Source organism: Strigops habroptila, chromosome 1 (assembly GCF_004027225.2).
Source record: "Strigops habroptila isolate Jane chromosome 1, bStrHab1.2.pri, whole genome shotgun sequence".
Taxonomy (NCBI): Eukaryota; Metazoa; Chordata; class Aves; order Psittaciformes; family Psittacidae; genus Strigops; species Strigops habroptila.
In genome coordinates this window covers 4,920,775-4,931,075 of record NC_044277.2, presented here as the reverse complement: position 1 = coordinate 4,931,075, position 10,301 = coordinate 4,920,775, and the positions used below count along the sequence as shown (strand labels likewise).

At 43.6% G+C, this 10,301-nt stretch overlaps 1 protein-coding gene across 2 annotated transcripts in view; it reads right to left on the bottom strand.

Moving 5' to 3' along the window:
- Window positions 1-3,688: 3,688 nt before the first annotated feature.
- Window positions 3,689-10,301, bottom strand: part of TRAPPC9 (trafficking protein particle complex 9) — a 481,851-nt gene continuing 475,238 nt past the window's right edge. For both annotated transcript variants that reach the window (XM_030504527.1, XM_030504536.2), the window contains exon 23: window positions 3,689-6,862. In XM_030504527.1, the coding sequence (XP_030360387.1) occupies window positions 6,683-6,862 (180 nt within the window). In that variant the 3' untranslated portion in view covers window positions 3,689-6,682. The remainder of the gene's footprint in view (window positions 6,863-10,301) is intronic.

The window sequence follows — 10,301 nt, the reverse complement described above, 5'->3', positions numbered from 1 at the left end:
CATCTTGTATCAATTTCACTAATAAATCTTGTGATGCTCAGCTGCCCAAGGGAGTGAGAAGTGGGATGGGATGGGATGGGATGGGATGGGATGGGATGGGATGGGATGAGCTTTACATCTCTACACCTTCTTCCAGGTTTTTGTTTACACTGCATGGTAGGGAAGAGGAAACCTCTTACCTGGTCTGCTTTGTGCTGAGGTGGCATCTTCTCTGGTGGCATCTTCCATGTAAGCAAATGCACACAGCTGGGTGTAGGGTTTATTTTAATGAGTTAAATTATCCTGTGCATTTCGTGGTTCTCCTGCTTTGCTCTTTACTTGCTTTACACTCACGTTACCTTTGCTTTTGTGCTTCCTCCAGGGATCTGGAGACAGCCGGGCTGGCAAGGTGACATCCTCCTGTGGTGACATCCTTCTGCATCCCTCGAGCCCATATCCACAACAGACACAAAACAGATTTGCAGGCAGAGGAGAGCGCATCCAAACCTTTTTAATTCTCAGGAGCCTGTAGCCTCTCTCAAGCCAGAGGTGAGGCAAAGTACAATCATTATTAAACTGTATTGAGAGAAGTATTTTAATTCTTCTCTTTTTAGGAATAAAAAAGAAGATGAAAGGGGGAAAGTTCCCTGTTTCACACTTCTTTAGGTCACAGCTCATGCTAAGGTTCCATTTATGAAGAACACATAAATGCTTAATACATGTTTAAGTAAGTGATTGATGAATCAATTATTGTATATTGCTATTGAACTGTTGGTCTCTGTAGCGCTGACTTAACCATCTATAATACCTGCAGCTACCACATATAGAGCCATCGATAATGTTGGAACACAAAGTATTCACATGCATAACGTGCTTACTATATCTAACATTCATGACTACTTTATAAATAGTTTATAAATGAAATCTTAATATGCAGCGTAACCTATTTTTAATGCCTTGGCAGTTACATAACCCATTTGGCCTTGATTCATCTCAGTTCACTTCAGGTACCTTGCAGAGGTGTCTATGGTTGTAGCCCTGTATCATTTCTTTCTGCATTTCCAACCTTCCTTCCTCCCACTGCTAATTTACCCCTGTGCTATGTGTCCGTGAGGGATGCTGCAACCTCGCAGGCTTCAACAGTCTGTGCAATGGTCGAGCTGCACATCAACAACCCCCTCACGCACGTGTACACACACTGAAGGAAAACACTCCCCTAACTTTTCTTTCCCCTTTTCAACCCAAACCCACTGCATGAGTTCAGTCTCGTGTGGCCACACAAAGAGGCAAATCAGGCAAAAGGATAGGGAGGAAATGGGATCTGTGCTCTGGATATGAGCTGTTGGGAAAGGCGGCAGCAGGGAGATGCCTAAACTGGACCATGGGCAGACTTTGGAGAGCATAAGAAGGGCCCTGCTTCTGACACAGATTAGTGTTGACATCCTCATAGCCATTAACAAGATGCTCATCGTTAAAGTATTTCAATAGTTGGCCTGATTTCTTTTTGGCAGCATCTACATTTGTTTTCTTCAGACTGAATATATGCTGAAAAGGGGCTGAAATTACCCTTCAGTCATGGTATCAGAGTACACTGGGCTGAAATGAATTCTCTTCAGAGGACCCAGTGCTCCTTCATCACCAAAGAAGTGGTGCTGTGTTTCCTCATTGTTAACATATGTCTTCCCTTAACGCCAAGTAACTTGCATTACTTGCAGGTTCCTGGAGATGTGAAGATGGGGAGGCTAAGAGGATGCTGGGGCAGCCTGTGCTGGTACCAGCCCTTGGAAGAGGAGCACTTGGAAAAGCAATTGCAAGCAAGAGGTGGTTGAGCACTGCCTCGTCTTTGAGTATAACATGTTTTCCCAAGCAAGTCTATGCATGTGATTTATGCCTTCAAGTTTCATTACTGTGGTTTGTAAAGATACACACTGAGCCTGAAAGGATCTTCTGCGCTCCCAGACTTGTGTATATTTATCCCTCACATATCAAAATGACAGTGCTGGATTTTGATGAGATGTCTTCTCCTTGTACCAGGGGTCCTGGGAGCCAGTGGTGATGGCCCATGCAACATAATGGGGCAGGGACCTCAATCTCAGATTTGTGGGTTCAGATGCAGATTGTGCATCTGGACACAGGTTTACAAGTTCCTCAGGCACATGTGTGACTGAATCAGCAGTAATCAGTGGATCTATTGATGTGCTTAACATTAAACACATGTTTAGATATCTTGCTGGATGAGGAACACAGGGAAAATACGTAATCCATATATGTTAAATGACATGTCATCTACCTACACAAATCCCACTGGTCTTATGGAAGTGGTGCATCATGAATGTAGTAGCCTAAGAGTCACTAAAACAAGCAACACAGACAGTAATAAAATAGACAAGGTCCCATTCAACTGAAATATCTCAAGATGCTTTTAAGAGAGGAATGCGAAACAAGTTTAACAACTTTGGATTTGAAGCACTTTTTTTCCCCAGTAGATGACCAAAGTGTTTGTTAGGAGGGCTCAGATGGAGATGCAGAGGAAGGAGGGAGAGAAAGAAAGTGATAAGTTGATGCTTTCTGTTAGGACCAACCAAAGAAAAGCAGAAACGCAGTGAGTGGAAGTGCTGATGGGAAGGATGAGGTGAGAAAGAGATGAAAAACCAAGAGCTAAAAAGATGCTGGAAAACCCAAGGACGCTGACGTAAGCCCCAGAATGATCTGCAGAAGCAAACAAACACGTATCATTGAACACTGGGCATGAAAACTGTCCAGATCTGTGTGTCTTCTGTATTAAGAAAAGAGCATTCGTGTTTAAAACCTCTGTAAAGCATGTACCTGTAGGAAAGCCTTCAAAGGCAACCTGTGCCCAAACAGCTCAGCTGCAAGCCCAGAGCTCTAGAAGGCATGCTTAGCATCCCGTGGAGCTGGCAGACAGTTCTAGTGTGCACAGTGAAAATGGGATGGATGGATAGTCCCATTTCAGTGAGAGACAAACTGCCCACACCCAGGAAGGGAGCCAGAGGATCCAAGGAAGGAGGAGTGCAGCTGGCTTTTCACTAAGGAAAGCTTAAGATCTTCTAGACTGGGAACCCAAACAGGAGCCTCAGGACTCTTTGACAGAAGGAGCTCAAACAAGCCTGGACATCAGACAGTACACAGAAAACAAGTGCTTCTTGTCAGTCTTCCTAGATATACCACCTCCATAATTGGTCCTTCTTTCAGCCTTTGAGCTGTTTCTGTAGAGGATGGAAGGGATCATAGAATTACGGAATCATAGAAGTTTGGGGTGGAAAGGATCATTAAAGATCACCTAGTCCAACCCCCTGCAATAAGCAGGGACATCTTCAACTAGATCAGGTTGCTCACAGCCCCATCCAGCCTGGCCTGGAATGGGGCTCTTTCCAGGGATGGGGAATCCACCACCTCTCTGGGCAAAGTGTTCCAGTGTTTCACCACCCTCCTTATCAATATTAGGCTACTGAGGCATAAGTAACCTTTCACGTGAGTGCATCTCTCTCCCCTCAGCTGACAGCTAATGGACACTGACACAGGAGCCACACTGTGAAGGCACACATCCTTCATCTGCTCCGACTTCATCTAGGAAGAGAATGTTTGAATGAGGCTGAAATTTCAGTTCCAGTGTAAAATACATCCTTTCAGAGACAGAATGCAGCATCAAGAGATATCAAGCATTACAGACAGAAGAGACAGGCAGAGGTGTAAATAACACAGATCAGTATTTATTCAGACATTTAAATTTACACAACTTACGCTTCTCCAATGCATATATTGGGCCAACATCTGCTCTCAGCAATGATGATATTTAAATTAGGAATGATTTAATTCAACCAAGTGAGATCGTATCAGATTTACATCTGTGTAACAATGCACGGTTTGGCTCATCATGTTCAAAATAATAGCTGGGTAGTTTGGAGGGATAAAAGCAAGTTTTCAGTTCCAGGAAAAGAGAGCAGATCAAAAGAAGTATCATCCCTTTTTCAAGCACTGAAAGGACCACTCCTGACAGCAACCCCAGTGACACAGTATTCTCATTTCAAGTACCTTCCCCTCACTCTTCTCCAAATTACGCTGACACTTAAATATTCTCCTTCTGGACGAGTCACAAACAATCTCCAGAAGGAGGAATTTCTTGTGTTTCATCTCTCTCACCAAGACAAGTAGAAGTGTAAGAAAAGTGGGAAAGATATCATAAATGCCAAAAGCAACTAAGCATCAAAGTTGGCAAGGGACAGAGTGGTCTACTATATAATGAACAGATAGACCATCAAGGGTCAGCTCACACATAAAAACTTGTATTTATGAGCACATATGGCAGATTTATAATGGCATATTGGATACCTAGGAAATAATGCAGTTTGCTTTTGTTATAATAAAGCCTGCTCCTATTCCAACAGCTTCAGCAGGCTGTGGATCAGGATCCATTATAAGTAAATGGTAAAGCAGTGTTGCATCTCAGTATAGGCTTCACAGAACAATATCCTCTCTTCTCAGAGAATGCTCTCAAAACTAAACTAGGAAATGATCCCTTAGCTGGGTAAGCTGAAGCATCCTGACTGCAACAGCATCTGCTTCTCAATGCTATTTCAGATGCAATGTGGTCCTTACAAAGCATTAGCTGTATTACCTGCTGGGAATACTGAATAAAACCCAATCTGGATTTTTCTGCAACAGTGTTGTGTAACATAGTACAGACACATATGTCAAAAGCAAGCTTTTATGGAGAAGATTAACTGGTTTAATTCCTGGTCTCCTGGGATCTTATTTGTCTGTGTGTATGTCTGCCTAGTGACAGAGAATAAAGCCTTATGGCACAACCTGCTCAACCAAGCTCCACCAGCACGAAAATCATGCCCAACTCGGCTGGTTGGACCTTCTTCCCATGGGTGTCTCTGGCCCTGAGCCACCGTGCAAGTCTCAGGAACAGTTTTCTTACTGGACATTGAGTGCTGGCACCTGACAGAGCAGTACTTCATTGCAAGTAAATCTTCAGTTGGTCTCAGTTTTCCATCAGTTTAAGACAGAAGACTTCCACTGTGGCATTGAAGCTGTGTACAGAGCCACAGCTCAAGAGCAAACACTGGTAACTTTGCCAAAATACAGGTTTTTAGAGATAATACCCTACATACAGTGGAAATATAGCTATCATGCTGTAGCTATAGTTCCCTCAAATCAGAAATACATTTCTGTTTAATACATTACAGTCATTTGCAAACATGCAATGCATTGTGTTTTGAGCACTGTCACTCCTACAGAAAACATTAGACACATCTGAAAGTACAACTGGGCATGGTGTAGAGAGACAGAATGAGCTACCTCAGCTAATGCTCCACACCATGAGCAGGACGGGCCAGGTCAGGCATGAAGTGGTTTGCCCACATGTGGACGAAGCCTAAACAAACACAAATTCTGCAAAGGGGTTCTACATGTAGATTTAGCATGTGTAGAGCTACCTGGAGCTAACTGGAGTGCCCCTGCCACACCACCGCCAATTTTAAGAGCTGCAGGCTGTTAATTTAAGAAGATTGAGACAGTTTTGAAACATATGGTCCATCAAATAATATATTTATCATACAGCTAAGGCATCTCCCTGGTTTACATGGGGAAATGCGGGTCTCTTTATACAAAAACACCATTCTGAAAGACAACAGGCTGAATTTTCAGTACATTCATTGACTACTTTAAGGTCAGGAATTCCATGGCTTTAGTTGCCTAACAGTTACATTTAATCATGCTAAAAAAAAAAAAGGGGAAAAAAACAACCACGAAACCAAGCCCAATCTATTAACATGAAAAATCTGATCAGAAAAGTTATGAAAACTCACACAAAGTGATATTAATGACCAGCCACTTAATTCTGGTGGCTCTTTAAGTGTCTTCAAATGTTTCAAGTGACTATATCAAATAGAACTGTGAAAGCCCAAACTCACAGGCAAGCCCTAGGCAACCCAAAACTTGGCTTATTTATTTCCTTTCTGAAGGACAAAACTCTTCAGCTGTTCATTGCCTTCTTCCCTTTCTTGTTCATAGATCTACCAAACTAAAGGGAGTGACTTTACCAGGAGCAAGTGGCACTGAGCTCAGGGGAGGAAGAGAATAGCTAGAGGCACATTTGCTATTCTTACTTTCAGAACACAGGAAGAAGAATCACCACTGCTATTTCCTACCAAAGATACCAAATACTCAGCAAACAAGTGAACAAGAACAAGCCTGTGAACAGACCTAAGAGAAAACTACACCTCAAGGGTACATGCCATGGGTCCAGTGTAAGCCAGGAGGAATTTCATACAGATACACAACTCCTGTTGAAAAACGCTAAACTGGGATTATTCAATTTGGAATGGAGACCTTCAAACACATGGTTAAACTCAGCCCTCTTAAATTCAGCCCTCGAGACCCTTTCAAACCCACTGATATCAATAGAGTTTGTGAAAGTATAATGCATATATTAGCAGTTTCAAAGGCTTTTTTGAAGCAGAGGAAAACTCTAGCATAGCTATAATCTCTCTCTCTCTCTCTCTGAAATTAGCTAAAGCAGCTGCCCAAATGACTATCAGCCAATTCAGAAAGTGTTCAGCTGTTCCTCCAAAGGAGAGACTGTGGCCTGGGGTTGGGCAGAAACAAGCTGGGGTCAAGCAGAGGATGTGCCAAGCATTTCTGTGCGCTGTGGTTAATCAAACAGCACACAGTGTATTTACAGCTTAGTTTGGTCCACAGGCTCCGTAGCACGGATGTGGACGCTAGGAAGGCAGAACCAGGAGAGAGGCAGCTCTCTGCTGCAGTTGTCTTCATGGAATTTGATATTCAGGTAGAAATCGCCTGTGTAGAGAAAGAGAAGTGCTCCGAAGTACACAGAGTCTTTGGTCGGCTTCACCTGGGAAAGAGAACATGAAACTCAGTATAATTAAACCAACAATAATTGCATTTTGCAATTCAGTAGCTCCTTCAAATGATCTCAAAGTACTGTAGATTCACATCTCAATATTGCCTTCACACATAAAGCAGTAAAGATCTTGTCCCTATTCCTGCAATGCCAAAACTGGAGCATTGAAAATTAAATCCTGTCTTACTCTCTCATGCAGCAAAGCTGTGGCACAGCTCAAACCAGGCCTAAATCATGCCTCTGAACTCATCTCAAACACACGGTTAAACACCATTTAACAACTTACTAATAACTAAATTCATGCCCACTTACTATTCAATCACAATCTGACTGCAGACTCTGAACAGGAATTTTTAATATACACCATCACTGAAATAATTAAGTTTAGCAAGAAAAATCCCACCAAAAGTAGCCACCCTGATTTAACTTGTCCAAATTAAATACAGAGTTCACACTGTTCCCACATTTATATATCTCCCTGCATCACAAAACCACTTACGATCCATATCTTTACAACAAATAATATATCTCAGTCCATCGTTTCAGCAAGACACTTAAGTAATTCCCAACTTTCACACTCCCACGACTGTTCAGCATGTGATAATGTTTGAATTAATATCTGCTTCTACAAGAAGTTAAAGCCAGTTTCTGGGTGCCTAGAATTGGGTTAAAGTTGTTGCAGATGCAAAACATGGAATCAGCACGAAGTCATTCAATTGAATGGAATTTATTCACAAAAATTGGGAAAAGGTAACCTCATCCCAGCAGAAAAGAACCGATAAAGGGCACCCGATGCTCCTCACTATTGGTCTTCCCTCAGCCAAGCCATCTTACCAGTTTCTTTCTGCTCTCTGGACCCTGAAAGCCTCAACTCAAGATATACTCATGGGGTCATCCCTACTTTCACGGGTACACTTGTGCCCATGTATATTCTTTTTAACTTGAATACTCATTGGTAATGCGCCTTTGGTCATCTCCAAAAGCCTCAGTGCCCATCATGTAACAAGAGTCCAGCGTTGTTTCCAAATGACAGCATGACACACCACTGCTCAGCCAAGCCAAGACCCAAGCCCAACCACAACAGAAACTCTGGTGTTGGATGCTGAAGCACAGAGCTGTCCACATGTGCTGGACTTGATTGGACTCAGGGGGAGAAAAGAAAGGGACATCACTGGGAACCGATAATACATTACCACCTGGAACAGTGAAGTGATAAGGATAAGGTTCTGGAACAGGTTATCAGGATTCTTACCCACTATAAAAAAATTGGTCATGAGGTGAACTGGGACATCAACAATGGGGTATTAACTGGGAAAGAGTCTATGGACACTTGCTGAAGGGCATCTTGCCATTGCACAGGAAGATCAGAACAAGGATGATGACTACACCATCATTATTCTTCTATGGATGAACCACTATACAAAGTTTCCAGGGGTGTGGGGCACCTCAGGAATATGCATGAGTTGAATGTTGCCTTCCACCACTTCCAGTGAGGATGATTACCTGTAGCTTTCAGTTATGAGGGGAATGAGCTGTTTGTTTCCATTTTCTCCTATTCTAGGGTTTTTTTGACCTTTATTGCTGGGTCCTTTGGCCAGCGGACATGCACCATATATAGACTCCTGGAGTATCAGACTTCTCTGTTGAACCTCCCTAAATTGCTGCTCCTGCACAGGGGCCTGGCTGATCACAAGCAACAACATCATCAAAGCTGGCAGAGCCCAGGCTTCCACTGGCTTTGGTGCTGAGCACTTTTGCTGACCTACAGCAAGCTCGTATGGGCATTCTATCATCCATGTAAATGATCAAAGCAGTCACAGCTGTTCTCCTGACCTCATCCTTGGCATCTCCCCTCCTCACTGGGTACAAGTTCTTGCCCTCTGGCATTGCGTCTGGACATGCGGAACAACATCAAGCAGTCTCCCCTCTTGTTTCCTTCCCCTCCTGCCTTATTTCTGCCTCACTGGAACTGGTGCAGACTTGCATCCAGAGGAGGACAGAGGCAGGCACTAATGCCAGCAAATGAAGCCTCCTCAGGACCCATACCTTTTTTTGTAAGCTCCTAGTCTATTTTTCCTAATCTAGCTGCACCACGAGGAAATATCTGAAACAGCACTGATGAGAGTCCTTGACAAGCAGGAAGGTGGCTTCAGGCACTGACATAACCTTTTCACTCATTTGAAGTTCTGCCTATGTGGTTGCTCATGCCTCCTGCCTTTACAGCACAAGTCTCTGCACCAGTCATAGAATCATAGAATGGTTTGGGTTCAAAAGAACCTTAAGATCATCCAGTTTCAACCCTCTGCCATGGGCAGAGATACCTCACACTAGACCATGTCACCCAAGGCTCTGTCCAGCCTGGCCTTGAACACTGCCAGGGATGGAGCATTCGTTTCCTTGGGCAACCTGTTCCAGTGCCTCGCTACCCTCACAATAAAGAACAACTTCTTTATATCTAACCTGAACTTCCCCTGTTTCAGTTTAAACCCATTACTCCTTGTCAGTGAGAAAAGCCAATGAGGCAGACAGCGGTATGCGTCATGTTCTGCCTGCAGCCCATCTCCCTGTGTGCAGTATGCACAGACCAGACAATAAGGTTCATGGTTTGAGGACTATCCCCATCTGTTTGGCCACTTGTGCACCACTACTCTGATCAACACTTGTGGTTTGAGAAGAATCAGAGAAGCAAAAGTAGCTTGAAACCTTTGCACCATTGGGATGCAAGTGGCTCTGCAGAAGCTACAATAAGTTTCTTCCAAAATAGTAACTAACTTTGTAAAGTAAGTCTGCCTTTCTAGTGGGGCTGCCCACAAACATTCCCAGAAGACCACAAGTACCTCAGCAGCAGCCAGATCAGTAGAGGGCCAGATCCAACCCAACTGGTGCACCAGGCACAACACTAATTTGAGGTGACATCTAGGTGTCTGTCTGCACACTAGGTATCCAAGCTCCTATTACAGTAAGAAGATATCTAGTCAATGCAGGCAGTGGAGCAAACACAAAATGGTCTACCTAACCAGCCTATAGAGTTAAGATACAGTTGCCTAAACACAGGCATCTCATGACATTCCGGATGATCTAAGGCATTGAGACATGTGCACAGCACTGGCAAGATTTACAGGATGATTTGCAGGATTTTGGCAAGAGGTGGAGGCCAGATGGGATACCCACAGTACCCAAATGGTGGTAGAGACCTACTTTTAGGCAACTGAATCTCACCCATGGTGTCTATGTTAGTGTAAGCCAGGTTCTACTAGCTGCAGACTATATCTTCATTGACTAATGGCAGCTTAGCTGGCCAGCATCCCATGGTGACACCTACTCATTCAGATGTCTCAGTCTGGAGCTGAATCCACTCAAATGTCTGTAAAGTGGATGTCCACATCTGAGTCAGCCGTTCAATACCAGGATTCATCTGATCAAATGTAGA